The 25,696-nt window shown below is 47.6% G+C and overlaps 1 protein-coding gene across 1 annotated transcript in view; it reads right to left on the reverse strand.

Moving 5' to 3' along the window:
• LOC138982178 (uncharacterized WD repeat-containing protein alr3466-like) overlaps nt 1-25,696 on the reverse strand; it is a 53,849-nt gene that overhangs the window by 21,375 nt on the left and 6,778 nt on the right. Inside the window, exons 7-11 of the mRNA XM_070355409.1 lie at nt 23,812-23,877; nt 22,948-23,131; nt 22,249-22,342; nt 14,391-14,489; nt 5,863-5,953 (exon numbers count right to left, since the gene is read on the reverse strand). Of these exons, the coding sequence (XP_070211510.1) occupies nt 5,863-5,953; nt 14,391-14,489; nt 22,249-22,342; nt 22,948-23,131; nt 23,812-23,877 (534 nt within the window). The remainder of the gene's footprint in view (nt 1-5,862; nt 5,954-14,390; nt 14,490-22,248; nt 22,343-22,947; nt 23,132-23,811; nt 23,878-25,696) is intronic.

Genomic DNA, 25,696 nt, shown 5'->3' on the forward strand with positions numbered 1-25,696 from the left:
CAGATCCGGATACCAGTGCTGGCTGGGCCAGAGAGGAGCCACCAGCACGAGCGCTGGCCTTTCGAGATCTGCTTTCCTTATCACCCTGCCCAGAATGCAGAAAGGAGGGAAGGCGTAAGCCACCAGATTCGACCAGTTCATCTCGAGTGCGTCCACCGCCCAGGCCTGTGGGTCCAGAAACGGAGACACAAAGAGCGGGAGCCTTGCCGAAAACCTTGTCGCAAACAGGTCGATGCACGGCTTGTCCACCTGAGCCCAAAGGCGCTCCAAGGCCTGATGCGAGAGAGTCCACTCTGAGTGGAGTATCTTGTCCCCCCTGCTCAGGGCATCCGCCAACACGTTGAGCTTGCCCCTCAGGTAAGTTGCCGACAACCGAATGTGTTGCGTACTGCACCACATCAGCAAGCGACATGCTCTGTCTGACAGAACCTGTGAGCGCGTCCCCCCTTGGCGGTTTATATAAGCCGCAACAGTCGTATTGTCTGTATGTACCCTGACATGACTGTTCGCCAGAGAAGGAAGAAACGACCTCAGGCCCAAGGCCACAGCCTCCAGTTCCAGGACGTTTATGTGCAAGGACCCTTGACTGACGTCCCACACACCCGCAGCCGTCTGATCCGCCAAATGAGCTCCCCACCCTGTCTGAGACGCATCCGTGAACAGATCGTTCTCCGGGGCCGGGGGAGTGATGGGAACACCCTGGGACACCCAAGGAAGAAGCCAGACACCTGTGGTGCTTCTGAACCACAGGTGTCTGGCTTCTTCCTTGGGTGTCCCAGGGTGTTCCCATCACTCCCCCGGCCCCGGAGAACGATCTGTTCACGGATGCGTCTCAGACAGGGTGGGGAGCTCATTTGGCGGATCAGACGGCTGCGGGTGTGTGGGACGTCAGTCAAGGGTCCTTGCACACCCGCAGCCGTCTGATCCGCCAAATGAGCTCCCCACCCTGTCTGAGACGCATCCGTGAACAGATCGTTCTCCGGGGCCGGGGGAGTGATGGGAACACCCTGGGACACCCAAGGAAGAAGCCAGACACCTGTGGTGCTTCTGAACCAATCCCCCAACTCGACCTGGCAACTCCAAGCTTGAGTTGCCTGATCCCATCGAGTCTGCACAGCCGCCTGAAACGGTCTTTTGTGCACTCTTCCCAACGGAACCAGCGAGGCCATTGATTCCATCTGACCCAGGATAGAATACAATTCCCGAGCTGAGGCCACATTCTTTCCGTGTAGCGCACGGATCAACGCCTGAAGTTTGTCCACCCGCTTTTGAGCAGGACGAACTGACCACTCCACCGTGTTGAACTCTATGCCCAGATAGGTGAACCCTTGTGAAGGTTCCAACTCGGACTTTCCCACATTGACTGAGAACCCGAGTTGACCCGCCAGGCTGAGCACCCTGTGCGTGTGTGTGCTGCAGAGAACCTGATCCTGGTGTAAAATCAGCCAGTCGTCGAGGTACGCCCTGAGGCGCACCCCCTCCTGCCTCACTAGAGCACAGAGCTGACGAACGACCATCGTGAAAATCCATGGAGAGAGGGACAGACCGAACGGGAGAGCCCGAAACTGGAAAATCCTCTCCCCCCACCGAAACCGCAGCCACTTTCTGTCTGCTGTGTGCATCAGCACGTGAAAGTAGGCGTCCGTGAGATCGATGGAAGTAGCCCAATCTCCTGGACGGAGAGCCTCTCTCACCGACGCAGGGGTTTCCATCGTGAATTTTACTACTCTCAGGAACCTGTTCAGACATGAAAGGTCTAGAACTGGCCTCCACGCGCCCGAAGCCTTGGGCACCACAAAGAGCCTGCCGTAAAATCCCAACGATCCCTGATCGCGAACCTCCTCGATCGCTTCTTTTTGCAGGAGAGCAACTACCTCCCCCTGCACAGCCAACTTGGCCTCGGGATCGTTTGGAAATCTGAAAGGCGGAGGTATCCTGGACAGAGGTGCCTTCTTCTCTGCCCAGAGTAGCCGGAACCCCGAACTGACCACCCCTAATACCCACTGGCTGGCCACCAAGCATGACCAGGTAGTGAGGGCCCTGGAGGGGCCACCCGCCACCACAACGGTGGGGGCTAACGGGACCGAAAGTTCGGGAAGGCATCATTGGGGGTGGGGCTTGCGCCCCGACCCCCTAGACCCGCCAAAAGAACCCCTCTTCTGGGAAGAGGCACCACGCCCCCTACCCCGAGAAGCAGAGCTCTGACCCTGTGTCTTGCCCGCCGCCGCGGACGAAGACTGAGCCTTGCCTTGACCCTGAGGCTTGCCCTGAGGCTTCTGAAAACCTTGGTGCGCAATCTTGGCAATAGCCAGATCCCTTGCCTCATGCGTTTCCTTTTGCAAAGCATCCAACGATTCGCGACCCAGAAGTGAACCGTCCATGACGGGAGAAACCTTCAGAGCTTCGATCGTCACCTTGTCCCTAATTCTTGACCCCGTCAAAAAAGCCGACCTGCGAGAATGCACGGCAAACGTGTACAATCTAGCCGACAAAGTCATTTGTTCCTGTGACACCCTGGCCAAAGTAGCCAACAAAGTCGTCACATCCTCCGAGGAAGCGTCATACCGGAACTCAAAGGGGTCGAGCGACGTCGCAATCGATCTCGACAAGGACCTCTGGAGTGACTCTGACACAGACGCCAGCTCCAGCAGAGACCTTCCTGTCTCCTCTAAAGACATCAACGATGCCTCCGTACAAGGGACAGGCCTCTCTCTCGCATAACCATCCTCCCTTAAAGCCGCAAGTTCCGGTGTCACCGGGAGTATCGACTTGGGCAAAGAGTAGGAATCAATCAGTCTGACTGGGTTGACTACCAGCTTGAAGTTGCGCAGATTAGCCGAACAAGGAACTTGTTGACCAACCTTAGCTAACCACGGTACAGCCGCCTCGGGAGCCTCACTGTGTTGTGCCAACAACGGAACAGGAGGCAGACCCTTAGACCAACCCTTCACCAACACCTTCGACATCTCAAATGCCAGAGAAGGAGATTCGATGAACTTGAAAGAACCCTTCGTATTCTTATCAACACGAAAATCCCCCCAAGCCGAAGGAGGTGGAGCAAGCTGAGACTTGCTCTCCACCACACCCTCTTCAAAGTATTTTGAAGCCGTCTCAGCTGCAAGCGCCACCGCACTTCCCAGCCTAGACGGCAAACGGAGCCCGGCATCGTCTCCCAGAACGGAAGTGCCATCGTCCAGACAGTCGTCCTGTACGTCAGTACAGTCCGGAAGTTGACCCCCCGCTTGACTGCCATAGCCAAACAGAGAGCCATCTCCACTGTCTTCTTCCCCCAAAGGAGGAAGCGGAAGTCGCACAGACTGACCAACGTCAAATGGCGCGGCAGAAAGCATCGAACGTTCCGTACGCTCTACAGTGTCCCTACCCCCCCCTGACCGGCCGACAGCGCGGCGATGGCCAGGAGGAGTATCAGAACTTTCACCCGTGAGCGCGATGCCCATGGCTACTTTTGACTGTAGACGCGCTACACTTTCCCCGGAGAACCCGGGTACTCGTGTAGCAGACATACCTTGTGACAGCGAACCACCAGGAGACGGAACACCCAACGAAAGTGGGATAATCTCATCCCCATCCTGAACAGCGTGAACATCCGCTGTAGTCACTGTAGCAGAAGGGCCCGCCACAATCTTGGCCAAAGATGACGGTCCTGTCACCCCGGGAGGGAGTGAACGGAGTTCAGCTCGCGTAGACGAAATTTCTTCCGCCAGTGAAGATACCTGCGAACTAAGTGCAAGCAAAAGAGAAGCCACGTCTGCGGCAGCTAGACCAGAAACAGCAGGAGCAGAAACCGCTTTAGCCGGTTTAGCAACATGAGTAACCTTATCCAAAGGCTTCACCGGCAAAATGGCCGCCGGCAAAATGGCGGCAGAAGGCATGTCTAACAAAACATCAACACATTTGCCTGAGTCAGGTTCTAACACCGCCGCGACGGTTTGTTTAGATTTTCTAGGCGTCTTTTTCGGAGGGGAGGACTCAGCAGCCACCTGCTTAGAACTCTGCCTCTTCTTAACGTTATCAGCCATAGCAGGTAAGACTTTGTCAAAAAAATTTCAGAACAAATTTTCGGAAAATTTCACAAGTCAAAAATGGCCAAACAACGCCTTTACAACAAGTACAAAACAAAGAACGATCTCACCTCAATACAGTAGCAAGGTAAGACGACGAAAGAATACCAAGGAGAAGAAACCCGGTCCCTCAGACCAAGCAACAAAAGGCTGAACAACAGCCAGAGCGTACACAAATGCGACCAGCTTGTCTGAGCGCTGAGTATGGAATGATAAGATGGCGGCGTATGCGCACGCATACGGAAGTCAGGCTAGTAGTTAGTCTGGCATTATGGGATAGAGCACTCTCTTTTTTAGAGTGGTCTCCCTTGGTTACCAAGGGGACGCGTACAGCGTATCCAGCACTGAACTAGGGTTAATTGCTATATGTGAGTTGGGTAAGATATGTAATTTAATTTGCATTTTAATATTGGTAGCAAATATCACATTCTGTAACAACCAATAGGAAAGGAATGAGCTCAAAGCAGTATGCATGAAAAATATATTTTTCTTCATTTTTACATTTAGTCAAGTTTTGACTAAATGTTTTAACATAGAGGGGGAATCGAGACAAGGGTTGTGGTGTATGTGTGTGTGTCTGTCTGTGCGTGTGTGTGTGTAGAGCGATTCAGAGTAAACTACTGGACCCGATCTTGATGAAATTTTACATGAGAGTTCCTGGGTTATGATATCCCCAGACATTTTTTTCATTTTTTCGATAAATGTCTTTGATGAGGTCATATCCAGCTTTTTGTAAAAGTTGAGGCGGCACTGTCACACCCTCATTTTTCTATCAAATTGATTGAAATTTTGGCCAAGCAATCTTCGACAAAGGCCGGACTTTGGTATTGCATTTCAGCTTGGAGGCTTAAAAATCAATTAATGACTTTGGTCATTAAAAATCTGAAAATTGTAATTAAAATTATTTTTTTTATAAAACGATCCAAAATTACGTTTATCGTATTCTTCATCATTTTCTGATTCCAAAAACATATAAATATGTTATATTCGGATTAAAAACAAACTCTGAAAATTAAAAATATGATTATGATTCAAATAAAATTTCCGAAATCGATTTAAAAACAATTTCATTTTATTCCTTGTCGGTTCCTGATTCCAAAAACATATAGATATGATATGTTTGGATTAAAAACACACTCAGAAAGTTAAAACGAAGAGAGGTACAGAAAAGCGTGCTATGCAGCACAGCGCAACCACTACCGAGCTAAACAGGCTCGTTAATTTCACTGCGTTTTGCACTTTACTTTTCTTTTCTTTATTTTGTGTTTTACGTCGTTTTCAACCACGAAGTTTATATCGCGACGGGGAAAGGGGGGAGATGGGATAGAGCCACTTGTCAATTGTTTCTTGTTCACAAAAGCACAAATCAAAATTTTGCTCCAGGGGCTTGCAACGTAGTACAATATATTACCTTACTGGGAGAATGCAAGTTTCCAGTACAAAGGACTTAACATTTCTTACATACTGCTTGACTAAAATCTTTACAAAAATTGACTATATTCTATACAAGAAACACTTAACAAGGGTAAAAGGAGAAACAGAATCCGTTAGTCGCCTCTTACGACATGCTGGGGAGCATCGGGTACATTCTTACCCCTAACCCGCGGGGGGTGCGTTTTGCACGAGCGGCGGACTACGGTCATTGTGAAAAAAAATGCAGTGCGTTCAGTTTCATTCTGTGAGTTCCACAGCTTGACTAAATGTAGTAATTTCGCCTTACGCAACTTGTTTTAATTGTATGCTAGAAGATTATTTCTTTGGCTCATCAAAACATTCTGACCTGTACATGAAATGGTTGGATTGCATTCGTTCCCACTTGCTGATAAGCCCCTCATGATCCCCGCTGAAGAGCAGGATTGGGATTTTGGAAGCTGAAAATAAAATAAAATGAGTATGTGCATGGTAAGTGTATGTGCTTGGTACAAAAGGGATTAGTTAACCATTTGACTACAGCTTTCTCATACATAGACCCGCTGAACCACATGTGTGGAACATCCATACATTGCACAAACAGATACTCTCTCTCACTCTCTGCCTCCACCCCACTCCCCCTCTTTTTCTTGCCCTTTTAAACATAAATACACAAACTGTTCCTAAATCCTTTCAAACATTACATTACGGTTACAAGTCGTAAATGATTGTCACGTTTCAATATATCACTCAAGGTGATTATGAACCGGTTAATTACTACTAATTAACTAACCACACCACGATCCACTCTCGCAGGCATACAATTAAATAGAGTCAACAAAAGTATAAGTTTCAGACGCCTGTTTATGTATAAACTCTCCACCTCCCTCGAGCCTTCACTCAAAATATGTTCCTTTTACGTTCTCAACACGTAAAAACCAGTGTTCACTGACAAAATGCCAGTAGTATGTAGAAAATTATAGGAACACGCTGAACCCGTGTAAATATAGTTAAATGAGAATGTTCTGTTCGAAAAGCTCTAGTTCGTGCAGGTGTCCACACCCCACGTTGTCACTACTCCAATGAAATCATAGATACGAAAAGACAACGGTGGTCAACGGGGTGCGTACGACATGGTGCACTTAGCTTTATCTCTGCTGCTGCTGCTTAGCCGGTATGCTGGTTAGCCGGCCCGCTGGTTAGCCGGTTCGCTGGTTAGCCGGTCCGCTGGTTAGCCGGTCTCCTGGTTAGCGTAGCTTCAACAGGTCCCGCCAAAGTCAGCCGTGCAGATGTTACAGGAACTCGAAACGAACGAATCGGATCGAACGAACGAAGGCTGCAAACAGAAAGCATCGGTGCACTAAACATGTCAGCTACCCCTCACCCACCACCTTAAAACATGTCATCTTTAAATATCTCATCGAGCACGTGGGCCTGCACAAAACGGACTTTTTACAACAACAAAACAGCCATTTTCCGTCCTTCTCTCCCTATCTGCAAAAACCATATACAGATTAGTATTTTAGCGTCAGAGAGTAAATTATGCGCTAACCTGGAAAGAACAACAGAGAGTATTTCATTCCACAACACAGACTCATCAACAGCGTTAAATAATGATTTATTACCTCAAAAGCCTATGATTGTACTCTCAATGGAAGCAAAGTCCGCTTCCTCCCTGGAACAGCCTCTGTTCGTCAACAGTGACCAAAAACGTCCAGAACCCCTTGTCGAATCCTTATGCGAAAGCCATCGCCGACGAAGGAAAGTTGACGACTTGTCCTCAGCAAAATACGTGGCAGTGGAAGTTCCCCTAGAGTGCCGAATATAACATTCGGTGAAAAACCATCATACTCTAGAAACTGTGTATAAGATCCTTCCCCTTCTGCCGCTGGGTGTCAAGTGTCCCGTACTCGTGTCTCTGTCAGACAACCTAGCCAAATACACGTGACTGACCTTGTCACAAAAACCAGTCCAGCTATACACAATTCTGCCTCCCCAAGCAGAAAAAAGACACGAGAAACTCAATCCCTGAAAATCCCGTGCGCGCTGTCAGCGAAAAACCGTCAGCTCTATGACAGCAGAAACCTCCACTGTAAAGCTCGTGCGTTTCAAAACATCCGTGCTCGGGAGCACTGTCAGCAAACTCTGCTGTGTCCAATATCACGCACAGGCGCTTTCTATCATAACCGACCAAGAACAGGCACTCCACTGAGTGACACTTTCTTGGTCTCTGTCACCCGATCGTGACACACCTCCCCTCTTCAAGACGAAACCTCGGTTTCGCTCACAGTCATGTTCTCCTCTCCAGCCCGAGAGAGAAAGTCAGCTCCAACATTGTTGGCGCCCGGTATGACGCGTACCGTAAATTGGTACGGTTGGAGAATCAACGCCCAGCGCATAAGTCTGGCGTTTGCCAACCTTGCAACCTGAAGATATTGCAGAGGTTGATGGTCCGTCTCCAGACAGAAAGGTCGTCCGTACAGGTACGCTTCGAACTTCTGGATGCCCCAGACAATGGCGAGACACTCGCGTTCAACCGTTGCATACGCTGCCTCGGCCGAGGTCAGCTTACGGCTGGCGAAGCAAACAGGGTGCAAAAACCCCTCTGTCTCCTGAAGCAACACTGCCCCAAGTCCCTTTCCTGAAGCGTCTGTCCTCAGCACGAAGTCCTTGTTCAGGTCTGGTAGTCGGAGAATAGGCTGACTGGTGAGTCGCCTCTTCAGGGTGTTGAATGCGGAGCTGCATTCCTCAGTCCACACTACAACGGTCGGTTGTAGTTTCTTGGTAAGGTTGGTCAGTGGTAGTGCGATTTCGGCAAAGTGCGGGATGAAGCGTCTGTAGAAGCTGGCTAGGCCCAGGAAAGACCTGACTTCTTTCTTCGTGCGCGGTGGCTCCGCCTCCCGAATCTTCTGGATCTTGTCGTCCTCTGGAACGAGCAATCCCTCGCCGACAACATGACCCAGGAAAGACAATTCCCGAAATCCCAAGTAGCACTTGGACGGTTTAGCTCCCAGATTTCCGTCCTTCAACCTCCCGAACACGTCGCGCAGAGCGTCGAGATGTTCAGTCCATGTCTCTGTCGCGATCAGCACATCGTCGATGAAACTGCTGATGTCCTCGCGCTTCAATGGTTCCAAAAGTTTCCTCATCATGCGAGTGAAGACGGCACCTGCATTCTGTAGACCAAAAGGCATGACTGTCCACTGGAACTGGCCGAATGGAGTGGTAAATGCAGTCTTTGGGCGATCTTCCTCGGCAACTGGAATTTGCCAGTATCCCTTGGTGAGGTCCAGTTTGGAAAAGTACTTGGCCTTGGCCAAGTGACTGAAGAGGTAGTCCACATCAGGCATGGGTTCCGCGTCAAACGCCGTAATCTTGTTCAGCTTCCGGTAGTCGACACAGAACCTGACGCGTCCATCCTTCTTCTTCACAAGCACAATTGGTGAACTGTAGGGAGAGTTCGCTGGCTCGATGACGCCCAACTTCGTCATGTCGGCGATTTCCTTCCTGACCACCTCCTTCTGGGCATGAGGCATGGGATACTGCTTCGTCCTCACTGGCTGTTTCTCCAGCAAGTCGAAGGTAAACTCCTCTAGATGCGTCTGAAGTGGTATGTCTGTAAGGACCCGTGCTGCATCCTTCAGGATCTCTTGCAGGTCCGCCTGCTGGTCGTCCCCAAGATCAGGTGAGATGTGCACGTCCGTGTGATCCTCACTAGCCTCCAGCGGACAAACTGGTACACGTCCTCCTCCCTGTTCTTCCGTTGTCTCGTCCATCACGACAGCAACTGCTTCTGTCACTTTGTCCTTTTCCCCGTAGGCAGTCCTCTCTATGTAGGCGCGCAGCAGGTTGGCGTGGTACAGGCGTGCTTTCCCGTTCATGACGATCCTGTAGTCGTTCTGGCCCACTTTCGCTGTCACCTCAAAAGGTCCTTGCCACTGCAGTTGTAGCTTGTTGTGTTTGACAGGTAGAAGTAGCAACACCCGTTCTCCGATCTTGAAGCTGCGCGGTCGTGCCTTGCGGTCGAATCCTCGCGCGTAACGCTGTGCTGCTCTTCCCAGGTTCTCTTGAGCCAATTTGCAGGTCTCTTCAATCCTGTTCCTGAGTTCTACGATGTAGGTCGCTGTCGTCTGCACCTCCTCGTCAGCTTCTTCGTCCGTCCAAGCCTGACGCAGGATAGCCATGGGACCGCGTACCTGTCTGCCGTACAACAGCTCGAATGGGGAAAAGCCCAAGCTCTCCTGAGGAACCTCGCGGTATGCAAAAAGCAATGCTGGGATGTACCTGTCCCACGTGCGTGGTTTCTCCTGAGCTAGTTTCCTCAGCATGGTCTTCAAGGTGCCATTGAACCTTTCCACCAGTCCGTTGCACTGAGCATGGTAAGGAGTGGTGAAGTGCTGCTCCAGAGATAGCAGTCGTGCTGCCTCCGCCATCACTCCTCCCGTGAACTGCGTGCCTCTGTCGGTGAGTACCTCTGATGGAATTCCCAGCCGGGACCACATAGTAACCAGAGCCTCAGCTACTCGCGTGGCTTCAATCGATTTCAGAGGGATCGCCTCTGGGTATCGAGTAGCGTAGTCCACCATGGTCAAAATGTATCTGTTTCCGTCCTCAGACGCAGGCAAGATGGGCCCGATGATGTCCACTGCCACCCGACGAAAGGGTTCGTCGATGAGCGGCATCTTCTCTAAGGGGACCTTCCTCACCCTTCCTTTGGCAACCACCTTCTGGCACTTATCGCAGGACGCACAGAAACGTCGGACATCCGTGCAGATGCCTGGCCAGTAAAAGTGGCGCCAGACACGATCCGTGGTCTTCTTTACGTTCTAACTCCTTGCGCTTAAGCAAACTACGCGCTCTAACGCGTGCGTCTCGCTCTGTCTGTTCCTCGCTGCCAGGAGTCTCGAAAGTTATTCTCCTCGTAGGAGATCCCCCTGTAGCCATGGTTAGTTTTAGCAAAGCTTTATCACAAAAGTAAGTCTAACGCAGCTATAGCTAGAACACGCGGTGATGAAAGCGGTGGATACAAAAATCCCGCAACCAGAAAATGCAGAAGAAAAATCCAAACGGTGTAGAACAAATCGCGTAGCCTACTTTATGGCTGCTTTTTGCGGTGAAACAAAGTGTTTCCCACAGCCGTGGCCTACTTTATCGGCTGCTTTTTGCGGTGAAACAGAGTGTCTCCCACAGCCTTGGTTAGGACAGAAGTCCTCGGACCCTTCCCCCCCAAAATTCCAACAAAGTCAAAATATGGAGAAAAATCCAAGTAAAACAAGACGGTAGAAATGTAACCTGTTACAGAATGCGAAACAAACAATGTAGAGAAAACTGAGTAAAACGAATAACAAATCCGCTAACCCCGCTCAGCTCTCTGCAACGGAAAACTCTGAACGTACAACAACAAAGATTCACAAACAAAGGAAAAGGGAAGTAATCACAGTTAGCGCATACAATAACTCACAAATTACAATTTACATTTCCTGCAAGATGTGAATCGCTTAAGGTGTGGTATATGATCAAAACTATACAAAAAAGGGTAGCACCAAGCAGAAAATAAGTCGAGCACTGACGAGATTATCTGCTCTTAGTTATCCTTAATTGGTGGGTCTTTATCAGTTGGAAATTAACTGAGTAAATCCCGGCTTGGCCCCCATGTGTCACGTTTCAATATATCACTCAAGGTGATTATGAACCGGTTAATTACTACTAATTAACTAACCACACCACGATCCACTCTCGCAGGCATACAATTAAATAGAGTCAACAAAAGTATAAGTTTCAGACGCCTGTTTATGTATAAACTCTCCACCTCCCTCGAGCCTTCACTCAAAATATGTTCCTTTTACGTTCTCAACACGTAAAAACCAGTGTTCACTGACAAAATGCCAGTAGTATGTAGAAAATTATAGGAACACGCTGAACCCGTGTAAATATAGTTAAATGAGAATGTTCTGTTCGAAAAGCTCTAGTTCGTGCAGGTGTCCACACCCCACGTTGTCACTACTCCAATGAAATCATAGATACGAAAAGACAACGGTGGTCAACGGGGTGCGTACGACATGGTGCACTTAGCTTTATCTCTGCTGCTGCTGCTTAGCCGGTATGCTGGTTAGCCGGTCCGCTGGTTAGCCGGTTCGCTGGTTAGCCGGTCCGCTGGTTAGCCGGTCTCCTGGTTAGCGTAGCTTCAACAGGTCCCGCCAAAGTCAGCCGTGCAGATGTTACAGGAACTCGAAACGAACGAATCGGATCGAACGAACGAAGGCTGCAAACAGAAAGCATCGGTGCACTAAACATGTCAGCTACCCCTCACCCACCACCTTAAAACATGTCATCTTTAAATATCTCATCGAGCACGTGGGCCTGCACAAAACGGACTTTTTACAACAACAAAACAGCCATTTTCCGTCCTTCTCTCCCTATCTGCAAAAACCATATACAGATTAGTATTTTAGCGTCAGAGAGTAAATTATGCGCTAACCTGGAAAGAACAACAGAGAGTATTTCATTCCACAACACAGACTCATCAACAGCGTTAAATAATGATTTATTACCTCAAAAGCCTATGATTGTACTCTCAATGGAAGCAAAGTCCGCTTCCTCCCTGGAACAGCCTCTGTTCGTCAACAGTGACCAAAAACGTCCAGAACCCCTTGTCGAATCCTTATGCGAAAGCCATCGCCGACGAAGGAAAGTTGACGACTTGTCCTCAGCAAAATACGTGGCAGTGGAAGTTCCCCTAGAGTGCCGAATATAACATTCGGTGAAAAACCATCATACTCTAGAAACTGTGTATAAGATCCTTCCCCTTCTGCCGCTGGGTGTCAAGTGTCCCGTACTCGTGTCTCTGTCAGACAACCTAGCCAAATACACGTGACTGACCTTGTCACAAAAACCAGTCCAGCTATACACAATTCTGCCTCCCAAGCAGAAAAAAGACACGAGAAACTCAATCCCTGAAAATCCCGTGCGCGCTGTCAGCGAAAAACCGTCAGCTCTATGACAGCAGAAACCTCCACTGTAAAGCTCGTGCGTTTCAAAACATCCGTGCTCGGGAGCACTGTCAGCAAACTCTGCTGTGTCCCATATCACGCACAGGCGCTTTCTATCATAACCGACCAAGAACAGGCACTCCACTGAGTGACACTTTCTTGGTCTCTGTCACCCGATCGTGACAATGATTTCCAAGCATCAGACATTGAAACTCAATAAAATAAGGCCCAGAAGAAGTCATTAATAAAATGAGTTAGTTTTTATATTTAGTCAAGTTTTGACTAAATATTTTAACATCGAGGGGGAATCGAAACGAGGGTCGTGGTGTATGTGCGTGTGTGTGTGTGTCTGTGTGTGTGTGTGTGTGTGTGTGTAGAGCGATTCAGACTAAACTACTGGACCGATCTTTATGAAATTTGACATGAGAGTTCCTGGGTATGAAATCCCCGAACGTTTTTTTCATTTTTTGGATAAATGTCTTTGATGACGTCATATCCGGCTTTTCGTGAAAGTTGAGGCGGCACTGTCACGCCCTCATTTTTCAACCAAATTGGTTGAAATTTTGGTCAAGTAATCTTCGACGAAGCCCGGACTTCGGTATTGCATTTCAGCTTGGTGGCTTAAAAATTAATTAATGACTTTGGTCATTAAAAATCTGAAAATTGTAAAAAAAAATAAAAATTTATAACACGATCCAAATTTACGTTTATCTTATTCTCCATCATTTGCTGATTCCAAAAACATATAAATATGTTATATTCGGATTAAAAACAAGCTCTGAAAATTAAATATATAAAAATTATTATCAAAATTAAATTGGCGGAATCAATTTAAAAACACTTTCATCTTATTCCTTGTCGGTTCCTGATTCCAAAAACATATAGATATGATATGTTTGGATTAAAAACACGCTCAGAAAGTTAAAACAAAGAGAGGTACAGAAAAGCGTGCTATCCTTCTTAGCGCAACTACTACCCCGCTCTTCTTGTCAATTTCACTGCCTTTGCCATGAGCGGTGGACTGACGATGCTACGAGTATACGGTCTTGCTGAAAAATGGCATTGCGTTCAGTTTCATTCTGTGAGTTCGACAGCTACTTGACTAAATATTGTATTTTCGCCTTACGCGACTTGTAATTGTTGCCTGGTGCTGGGTTTTACAGTTCACTTGTAAGACCTTTCAGGGTCCTAAGCCCCATGCACCCAGGGGAACTGTGGCGGGATGTCACCTTACTGGCAGGGGGCTGTCCCGTTTGAAGCGGGCGGTAGCTATCCAATGAGGCAGGATGACCTCTCCCACTGTCAGAAGTGACCCCTGGCGCCTCCCTCTACGCCAAAGGAGTGTTGACTTAACTGGTAACTGTCACTTCTCATGTTGTACCATCGCGGTGAGGTGATGCTGGAGTGTCCTCTCCAGGTTGCAGGCCTGGGCTGAGGGGATAAGGAAGACAGGCTGTAGCCCACGTAGCAGGTCCCCCCTCTCCACGTCACTGATGTAGCCCACGCAGTAGGTCCCCCCTCTCCACGTCACTGATGTAGCCCACGCAGTAGGTCCCCCCTCTCCACGTCACTGATGTAGTCCAAGGGAAGGGCAAGAGTCAATACAGCTTGGCACCAGTGTTGCCGGAAAGAGTTGGCAAGCAACAACAGACCGCCTTAGGGACTCCAGCTCCGGATTTTTCCTCAGGGTTTTTACTCCCGAAGCCTTTCCTGTGATCAGGTATGGCCGCAAGGCAGCGGAGGTTTGAAGTCAGGGTTTTCCTTTCCTTAGACGAACTGCCCTCCCAGGCTAACCAGTTCCGTCTACCCAAAGCTACTGGTTTTGAGGCAAAACTCAGCAAAATAGCAAAACAAATAAACAAACAACAACAAAATCTACAACGATCAGAGAGAGATAAACAAAACTCACTGTAACATAGACTCTCTATGGGGGTGGTGCATTTTAATGCTGTGATGCAGCCCGAGGTATTGAACTTCCACACAAGTAGCTGTCTTCTGCTCGTTGTGGCTGCAAATCATTTACAGAAAAGTCATCATTTTTAAACTAAATAAGCGGCAGAGCCAAAGGGACAAATATGCACATGTGGTGGGTAGCTGGGAACCAGAGAGAGATGAATCTTTACAACCTTTCATCTGGAAAGTTTTCAAATAATAATAATAATAATGATAATAACAATAAATAACTTTTCTATAGCGCGAGTCCCATCAATTGGCTCCAGGCGCTTTACAAATTCATTCTAAAACAAACCAGCACAAATTAAACGAGCATACAAAGAATACAAATAACTGAGAAAAACAAGAAATTCCTCCGATAGGAAAAACACCCCCGTTGGTCACAGGGAAATAACCATTCTCACTGCTCAGGATTGAGCAATTTAGAGCTTATCTCTAAGCCCTTTTGAACTGTTCTGGCTTCTCAAAGGAAGGCCAGTACATACAAATACACAAAAGCCGCCAGACCACATCACAAACAGAACTGAACAATCCACAGGTGTTGCCCACATAGAGAGAGACACACACACACACACACACACAAACACACAAACACAGAGAAGCCGTATATATAGAGAGATAGATGACAGTGTATTTTTCGCGTGGCTATAAATTGATTCGACCTTTGCACTTTTACAGTGAGGATAATTTACGGGTCCAATTTACGTTCTGGACACTGCGGTGACCTTCTAAAAATAGTAACAGAACGCCGGGAATATCCGAAGATGCCCCCTCATACTATAGTGCACCATACGAAGGAAGGGAGGTAAACGCTGAAAACATGGAGAAGATAAGGAAGAGTTATGCCGTAGTTGATCCCCCCAAAAAACCAAAATCCACCAATAACTCCCTAACCGTGTGTTTGACTGGTCCCAATTTTTGTAAGGACCGTCTCAGGAATGTATAGAACCTGTTCACCAAGTTTGGTGACGATCGGTCCGTTCATTCTTGAGATCTACTTGCGAACACAAACAAACACACAAACATACAAACAAACAAACACACAAACAAACAAACACATCGACCGAAACCTATACACACCCCTATACCGGGGGTGTAACAAAGCACAAATGCCAAAAGTTTCCTACATGGCTACAAGTATAGTCACTCTGTTAACTCGAACACTCAGGACAAATTAATACAGATCAAAATCAAAAATTTTAGTAATAAATTTTCCTTTGATTAATATACTTACCCAACTCACATATAGCAATTAACCCTAGTTCAGTGCTGGTAACGCTGGTAACAAGGGAGACAACTCTAAAAAAGAGTGACCAATACCCATACTGGTATCAAGGCCAGACCAATACTGAGTCTGTCTTCCGTATGCGTGCGCATATGCCTCCATGTTTTCATTCTAACCGAAGCCCAACTCACTTCTTTTTTAGACAAGAAGAGCAAACGCTCGATCGAGTCACTTTCGCAGTTCTGAATATTATATGAGGCATCAGATGGACAGGAAGAAATTGCTATTCACAACACAATGAGTCACGTTCACATAAAATTTGAGCCCGGTCACTTTTATAGTTTCCGAGAAAAGCCCAACGTTAAGTTGTGTGTTGCCGAACAGAAAAGGCTTGTTATCTCCCTTGTTTTTCTGATAACGTTCGTAAAAGGCTACAGATGTAAATACTTTGATGTAAAGAATAATCCTACAAAGTTTCAATCACATCCGATGAACTTTGTCAAAGATATAAAATGTCTAATTTTTCCTTTGACGCTGACCTGTGACCTTGAAAAAGGTCAAAGGTCAACGAAACCATCGTTAAAGTGTAGAGGTCATTGGAGGTCACGACTAAACAAAATATGAGCCCGATCGCTTTGATAGTTTCCGAGAAAAGTCCAACGTTAAGGTGGTGTCTACGGACGGCCGGCCGGACGGCCGGCCGGACAGACTAACACTGACCGATTACATAGAGTCACTTTTTCTCAAGTGACTCAAAAAATATACCCCCAACAGCGGGGAGGCGGGAGGGAATAAACGATGTGAGTTGGGTAAGTATATTAATCAAATGAAAATTTATTACTAAAATGTTTGATTAAATTACATATCTTACCCAACTTACATATAGCAGATTGCTACTATAGGTGGAGGGCACTCACCATATCAAGAATGAAGGACCTGCCCTGCCGCTACCAAAGCTGGCAACGCAGAACTGCCATCCTGTCGAGTTCCAGCAACATCTCTCAGATAGAAGTTTATGAACACATCTTCAGAGCGCCAGTAAGCCGACTCAAGGACCTCTGAGAGGCGCCCAGAACCAAGAACCGCTAACGACGAAGCCCAGGCTCTAGCCTCATGCGCTATGGCCACAGTAAGAGGCAAGATCGCTCGAGTATCGCCTGACTGGCTTTGCCACCAGATGTAGGCCTGCCTAATCGTTGTGGAAACCCACTTGGCCAAAGTGACTCTCGAAATGTCTTTCCCTCGAACCGTGTTGGGAGAGATAAAAAGCAGTTTCTGTGTTTCAGAGCGAATAGGCAAAATCCGAGACAGGTAGCTGCTGAGAGCTCTAACAGGGCAGTTAAAAACATCAGGGTCTCCAGGAGCAAGAATAAGAGGGGATGTTTGACCAGGCTTCTGGTTCTTAGCAAGAAAGTCAGGTCTAAATTTAAGAGAAATAGAGCCATCTTTTTCTAATGAAATATCCCTCGAAAGTCCCGATAACGCATGAACTTTGCTACCCCGCCTAGAGGTAGCAAGTAAAACAAGAAAAAGAGTCTTTCGAGTCACATTAGCCAAACTGGCTGCATGGAGAGGCTCAAACTCATCAGAAGCAAGAAACCTCAAAACCAAAAACAGGTCCCAAGCCGGGAGCTGAGCCTTGGAACGAGCTGTGTCAAGAGAAGCGCCCTTGATGACACTACCGATAACCCCATCCAGGTTAATCTTGTGACCTAATTGCTTAAGAGTAGAAGAGATCGAAGATCTCATAACTCGCAGAGAAGAGGGAGAACCTCCTTGATCTGCTCGCCAGGACAAGTGGTTGGCCACCTGCATAGACCTAGGAGAGAGAGGATCAACGCCATTCTCCAAACACCATTTCGACCAAGCTGCCCAGTGTGAAGAATACACTGAGTTGGTTGAATCCCTGTGAGCATGCTGCACCAAATTCAGAGTTGAAGCTGAGGCCCCTGCACGGAGCAGAGAGACTCTGACAGAATCCACCCGTGAAGCTGAAGAGCTTGTGGATTTTCGTGCGGTATGCCTGACCGAGGCTGTAACAGATCGCCCTTTCTTACGCCGAGTGGAATTGGAGGACGAACTGCAAGACGTAGTAGATCGGGATACCAGTGCTGGCTGGGCCAAAGAGGAGCCACCAGAACCAGTGCTGGCCTCTCTATGTCTGCCTTTCTCACAACCCTGCCCAGAAGGCAAAAGGGAGGAAAGGCATAGGCCACCAGACTTGACCAATCCATCTCGAGTGCATTTACCCCCCATGCTTGAGGGTCCAGGAACGGTGACACAAAGAGAGGTAATCTGGTGGAAAACCTTGTCGCGAACAAGTCGATGAACGGCTTGTGCACCTGAGCCCAGAGACGATGAAGAGCCTGGTGGGACAGAGTCCACTCTGAATGTAGGACTTTGTCCCCCCTGCTCAGGGCATTTGCCAACACATTGAGACTGCCCTTCAGATATGTTGCTGACAGAAGAATGTGATGATTGTTGCACCATATCAGTATGCGACAAGCTCTGTCTGACAGACTCTGAGACCGAGCCCCACCCTGGCGGTTTATGTAGGCCGCTACAGTCATGTTGTCTGTATGTAACCTGACATGGCTGTCTGTCAGAAGAGGCAGAAACGCCTGAAGACCAAGAGCAACAGCCTCTAACTCCATTGCATTTATGTGCCAAGAGACCTGATCGGCGCCCCACACACCCGACGCCGTCTGCTCTACCAGATGTGCTCCCCAACCTATCCGGGAGGCGTCCGTGAACAGATCGTTCTCCGGGGAAACCCAGGGAAGGAGCCACACACCCGTGGTGCGGCTGAACCAACTCCCCAACTTGACCTGGACATTCCAATCTTGCGTCGTTTGGTTCCATTCTGCTTGCAGAGCTGCCTGAAACGGCCTTTTGTGAACTCTGCCATGAGGAACCAGCGGAGCCATAGATTCCATCTGACCCAGCAGCGAGGACAACTCCCGAGCCGTGGATAGATTCTTTCCGTAAAGAGAGCAAATCAAAGCCTGCAACTTGTCCACCCTTCTCTGAGAAGGACGGACTGACCAATTCAAGGTGTTGAACTCCATCCCCAGATAAGTGAAATGTTGGGACGGTTCCAACTCCGACATCACCAGATTCACTGTGAAGCCGAGTTGCCATGCCTGACTGAGAACCCTCTGTGTGTGTGTTCTGCAAAGGTCCTGGTCCTGATGTAAAATCAGCCAGTCGTCCAGATATGCCCTCAAACGCACCCCCTCCTGTCTCACCAGGGCACAGAGCTGACGAATGACCATGGTGAATATCCAAGGGGAGAGAGAGAGACTGAAAGGAAGGGCTTGAAACTGCAAAATTTTCTCTCCCCAGCGGAAGCGCAGCCATTTCCTGTCCGCCGAGTGCATGAGCACATGAAAATAGGCGTCCGTCAAGTCGACAGAAGTGGCCCAGTCTCCTGGCCGGAGAGCCTCTCTCACAGAGACAGGAGTCTCCATTGTGAATTTCACAACTCGAAGATATCTGTTCAGAGTTGACAGATCGAGAACCGGTCTCCATGCTCCTGAAGCTTTGGGGACAACAAAAAGTCTGCCATAGAAACCCCAGAGACCCCTGATCGTGAATCTTCTCGATCGCTTCTTTCAAAATGAGGGAAGTCACTTCTCCCTGCACAGCTGACTTGGACTCCGGGTCTCTTGGAAACTTGAAAGGCGGAAGTATCCTGGTCAGAGGAGCCTTTCCCTCTGCCCAGAGAAGACGGAATCCCGAACGCACTATCCCTAAGATCCACTCGCTGGCCACCAGGAAGCGAGAGCCCTGGAGGGGCCGCCCGCCACCACGAAGGTGGGGGCTACCGGGATCAGCGGTTTGGGAAGGCATCATTGGGGGTGGGGCTTACGCCCCGACCCCTTAGAACCACCAAAAGAAGAGCCTCTCTTCTGATAAGGAGCACCTCGCCCCCTACCTCGAGAAGAAGTGTTCTGGTTCTGTGCCTTGCCCCCACCAGAGGAAGCAGGCTGTGCCTTGCTCTGAACCTGAGGCTTGCTCTGCGCTTTCTGGAAACTCTGATGCGCAATACGAGCAATGGCTAAATCTCTTGCATCTTGAGTCTCTTTTTGCAGAGCATCGAGAGATGTACGACCCAAGAGGGAGCCCTCCGTGAAAGGTGAGACCCTCAGATTATCAATCGTGCCTTTGTCTCTGATCCTAGACCCAGCTAGGAAAGCCGATCTGCAAGAATGTACTGCGTGAGTATATAGTCTGGCCGAAAGATTCATCTGTTCTTGCAAAACCCAGGCTAAAGTAGCCAAAAGGGTAGTCACATCCTCCAAAGAGGCATCAAACCGAAATTCAAAAGGATCAAGCGAAGTTGCAATCGACCTTGACAAAGATCTCTGGAGAGACTCCGACACGGAAGCCAACTCCAACAGAGACCTTCCAGTTTCCTCCAATGCCAAAAGGGAAGCTTCAGTATAGGGGACAGGCCTGTCCCTACTATACCCATCCTCCCTCAGAGTGGCTAGTTCCGGTGTAACCGGAAGAGCTGACCTAGGTAGAGCAAACGCCTCAATCAGATTGATAGGCTGAGTACCCAGTTTGAAATTCCGAAAGCCAGCCGAACAAGAAGAAGCTTGTTGATCAGCTTGAGCAAGCCAAGGCTTAGCCGACTCAGGTGCCTCACTGTGTTGTGACAACAAAGGAACAGTAGAGCTCTGAGTACTCGACTGAGGGCCGAAATTTCGTCAGAACTTTCGACATCTCGAAGGCCACAGACGGTGATTCTCGGAACCAGAAAGAACATTTAGTCTCCTTGGAACTCCGGAAATCACCAAGAGCAGAAGGTGGTGGAACAACCTGAGCCTTAGACTCAACCACCCCTTCCTCGAAATACTTGAAGGGCGTTTCCGCTGCCAACGCAACAGCGTTTGACAGCTTGTGCGGCAACCTGAATTCAGTGCATTCCCCCATAGCGGAAGCACCCTCATCAGAACACCCTTCATGCACATCCGTGCAATCCGGAAGCTGACCCCCACATTGACTGTCATAGTTCAACAAGGAGCCAGCTTTACTGCCCTCTTCCTGCCCCCAGGGCGGAAGCGGAAGCTGCACACCCTGGCCAAAATCTTCTGATAAGGCGGGGTGTCCCAAGACCTCCGTTCGCTCCTCAGGCTCCCTACCCCGCACTGACCGACCAACAGAGCGGTGGGGGCCAGCCCAGAGATCAGAACTTTCGCCCCTACGAATCACGTCAGGGGTTACTTTCTCCTGAGGACGCGCTACGCTTTGGCCGGAGAACCTGGTTACTTGCGTAGCTGACATACCTTTAGAAAAGACTGGAACGACGGAAGACGGACCACTCAACGAAAGGAAGTGACGGTCATCATCATCCTGTGAAGCATGAACATCCGCGTGCGTGACCGTAGTGGAAGGGGAAGGGCGAACCTTGGCTAGAGAAGACACATCAGTCACCCCGGAAGGAAGGGCCCGAAGCTCCGCTCTCGTGGACGAAATCTCTGCAGCCAAAGATGAAACCTGCGAACTGAGCAAAAGTAGCAAAGCAGCTACGTCCGCAGAAGCCAAACCAGAAACCCCAGAAGAGGAAGTCCCTTTAACAGACTTATCTTCATGAACGACCTTGTCCAAGGACTTAACAGGCAAAATGGAGGTAGCCGGTAAATGGACCAAGACATCAATACATTTCTTGGAGGTCGGTTCTAAAACAGAAACAGCCTGGCCGGTTTGTTTAGATTTCCTAGGCATTTTCTTAGACGGAGAGGACTCAGCAGCCACCTGTTTGGGAGTATGCCTCTTCCTGGCACTATCAGCCATGACAAAAAGACTCAAGAAAAATTTGTTGAAAAAATTTTACAAGTCCAAAATGTGGCCGAAATGCCGGCAAAATCAAGAAAATACAAGGAAAGATCTCACCTCAACATAGTAGCGAAGTCAAAACGAAGAGTAGAAAACCAAGAGGAATGAAACAAAGTCAAAAGACTCAGTGACAACAGCAGTAAAACAGCCAGAGCGTACAAAATATGCGACCACCTTGACTGAGTCTGAGCGCTGAGGTAGGAATGAAAACATGGCGGCATATGCGCACGCATACGGAAGACAGACTCAGTATTGGTCTGGCCTTGATACCAGTATGGGTATTGGTCACTCTTTTTTAGAGTTGTCTCCCTTGTTACCAAGGGGACGCGTACGGCGTTACCAGCACTGAACTAGGGTTAATTGCTATATATGAGTTGGGTAAGATATGTAATTTAACATAAAATTAAGAGATATTGACTTGACTTGATCAGTGAATGAGGCTTGTGAGGGCCTGTTCACCATTCCAAAGTTGATGGGGACAAAATACACACAAAAATAGCAATGTGCGGCGGTGTAAAAAAAGTCTATGTCACAATCTGGCAATCTGGGTCATATTTAGGGGAAAGATTATGCCAGTGTGCATCTAGTCTAGATATCAACTGACATTGGAGGTAGAAAAAGTTCTCATGAGTCAAATTATAATACATGTCATACTTATCTTGGTTGTTGCCCCTCCTTTTCAAAAAGGGCTTCCTATTTTAGGAATTCTGACCATCATTACATGACAAAGAATTTGAAGACTCACCCACAACTTGGCTCAGTTCTGGACAATATTTCAGGACCTGCAGATGGTATTTCTCTTCTTCAATGTTCTGAAATGTGCCAATGAAGTCTGAAACCTGAAAACAAACCAACAAAAGATAAGAGCGTCACAAGTGTTAGTGCTAGAAATGAACCGGGTATTGGGATTCTTTCAGAAGGCTTGACTTTCTTATGTTAGATAGGCTTCTTTTTCATCTGTAAATAAAGTCTTGTCAACGTTCGTTCTTTCTCGTGCGTTATATTATTAATTCTTCAGTCGCTCTTTTTGTTGTTTTACGCTGTTTGCCATGCACCTCACTTTCTCCTTCAGGAATGTGCCAAAGTGTACACAAAATTAATTCATTTCACAAATTTTCTTCTGATACCATAAACTTTTTCTGGTAAGTAGAATACTGCGGGTGAAAGAGTACAAAACTAGATGTCTTTCTATCTATGACTAAATGCAAAAGCGAACCAACCAAATCAATCACAATGTGATACAGAATGTTGTTAAAAATAAGCAGTATCCTCATTTTTTCTATTTTTTTTCTTCTTCCAGAAATGCATCTTCATTAGTGAAATAAGCTTTCCCCTGCACGTCAACACTAGATCTTATGTGTGCTATCAGATCTATTCAATACATAGCATATTCCATGTAACTTAACAAAGCACACAAACTAATTGTTGTGTTCAAGAATCTCACATTATCACCAGACTTAGGGTCATACTGCCAGGCATAGGAGGCACCACCAGCCACCCAGACGGTCTTGTTTCGAGGCACGTAGCAGAGGCCCGTCACAGTACCAAAGAAGTTGTCTAGCTTGTGCACCAGCTTGCCATCCACTGTCCACATCTTCATGCACTTGTCAAACGACCCGCTCATTATCCTGCACACAATGCACATTTACACGGTCTGAGGAACAAAGGGACAAAAACAGTGGCCCTCCCTTTTCAGACAGCCCCCCCCCCCCCCCCCCTCCTATGACTTTTTTAAAAATAAATTTTCCGTTCATAACCTCTGTAAATGCGCGCCCATTTTAAAACTCCCTCCTTTTTAAGACCCAACTTGTTCAATTTGTGTAAGGCCTTAAAAGGGGGGGGGGGGTCCACTGTACACATGAGCTTACATGCACACGATTAAAGATCACACAATTATTGCCGCTGCTGGTCACATTTAAGTTTTGACTTTTGCACAATTATCTGAATTAATGATCTGACCATAATAGAAAATTCAATTATCTATTGTTATCTGATTTTGGAACAAGATATATTGTGCAAATGTATTTACAGAATGTGTATGCAGATTGTTTTCTTTGGGGGCTGTATATGCCGTGATAACAACTATATAGAAAAAGACTATGCTGGTGGAGAAAAAGATTATGGTGATGATTATGAGGAGGATCAGAAAGAGAAAGATCTGAATTTAAGCAGAAGAGGATTGTTGTTACATTGCCTGTGAAATTTGTTTTGTGTTATCAAAGAAAGTTCCTTGCATGGATGCTGAATGAAAATCAGAAGTTTTGTACACTGTACTATCTATCCTGTTTGTAATTGTTGCCAAACTCACCAAGTATTGTTTTCACTGTCTCGAGCCAGCTGAAGGCAAGTGATGCCAGCATCATGGATGACATGACTGCAAGACACACAATGATATGTACACAGGATATTTTAGCTAACCATCTTTCTTTCTTTCTTTCTTTATTTGGCGTTTAACGTCGTTTAGCTAACCATCCCCATGCACACGACACAACTATTCTTGGGCACACACCATTCATCTTGCACTGACAATTCATCCCAAAGAATAAGATAAGCTTTAAGGGCAGCTGTTGGGTTGCCTGGCCTCGAAAATGAGCGGAGTCGCATGCAAAAACGTGTTTAAGAGTTTTCCGAGTTGATTCAACTAAAGACTGTTGATTTGGTCCAGAAGAAGACACTTTTATCATTAGTTTGAAACCATTAAAATGCGTGAAACTTTCTGCTAGTTCTCACAATCCGCAAAACAATGAAGCAGTTGGCAGGCCGAAACGACGAGAAAAGACGCCGCAGCATTAGCCTTGCTGTGACGTCACTCGAGGGACCCGATAAGGCCGCTGCGAAGTTTACAGTACAATGTAGACTACAGCTGGACATCTGTAATGCTGTACGCGTGATTGATTCTTGCACAAAGTAAAGTATTAGGATGGTGGTATCTTCTCAAGACCCACGTTCCCATTTTCTCTTCTTTGATCTGACCGACTGCAACCTTCACAAGTCATTTCTAAAGTTGTTCACATGCTGTTGCTACTCCTCCAGTCCACCCGGTTAAACCATAAAGTTGCTCAACCACAGACCCTTGTGTCCCTGGTCAGCAGACACTTTACATTTATGAAGGTCAGCTTGAGGTGTCACGCCAATTACCGTGTACGTGTGAGGTACTGAATTCAAGACAAAAGCCAACTCTGTCGGTGGGAAAATCTAGGAAAGAGATGATGATAATACATCTTCAGTTACTCACTCAAGTAGATAGACAAGATAAGATAAAGGGAAGAGAGACGGAGACAAAGATGAAACAGTGGATCTAGTGTGGAAAATGGGGGAGGGGGGTTCGGCCGCAAAAAATCAAAGATGAATTTGTCAAACAGTGTTTGTGATGGTTATCGTGTGTGTGTGTGTGTGTGTGTGTGTGTGTGTGTGATAACACATGTGTGTGTGTGTGTGTGTGTGTGTGTGTGTGTGTGTGTGTGTGTGTGTGTGCGTGTGTGTGTGTGTGTGTGTGTGTGTGTTTGTGGGTGCGTGTGTGTGTCTGTGTCTGTGTGTGAGTGTGAGTGTGTTTGTGTGTGTTTGTGTTCCTTGATGCGTGACAATATCTGCCAATAAGTAGAACAAAAACAGGGTTCATGTGGAACAAAAGCAGGAGGGGGACGGAAGACAATTGTTATGAACTCCGTTTTTTTCAGCGAAATTTTGGCCTGGGAGAAGTCACCTCATCCTAAGTTTCTCTTCACCTACCCGTGAAGTATGCTTGAGGGCTTGACTAGACAACCCGATTGCGCCCACTACACGGCATAAAGAGAGCACCGTTCAACCCGGCCGATTCCGCGGCTGACGTCACGCGTCCAAGGGAAGTAATTTTCGAGCGGGCTGCATTGACTCGGCCAAGAATGCAAACTTTCTTCGATTAAATTGTAGCATGTCTAAAATCTTCGGACTTGTGTTATCAAGCTGTAAAAATCACCAAGTAACTTTTAAGTAGAGTTTCAGTTACATGAGAACTGATTCTAATGAACAGATTTTGAGAGCCACAACCCAACAGCTGCCCTTTAAGAGACGAACCCACACAAACATACACTTTTCTACACTAATGTGCTGGTTGGCCTAGTGGTAAGGCGTCCGCCCCGTGATCGGGACGTCGTGGGTTCGAACCCCGGCCGGGTCGTACCTAAGACTTTAATCTAGTGGCTGCTCCGCCTGGC

The sequence above is a fragment of the Littorina saxatilis genome, linkage group LG1, assembly GCF_037325665.1.
Source record: "Littorina saxatilis isolate snail1 linkage group LG1, US_GU_Lsax_2.0, whole genome shotgun sequence".
NCBI lineage: Eukaryota > Metazoa > Mollusca > Gastropoda > Littorinimorpha > Littorinidae > Littorina > Littorina saxatilis.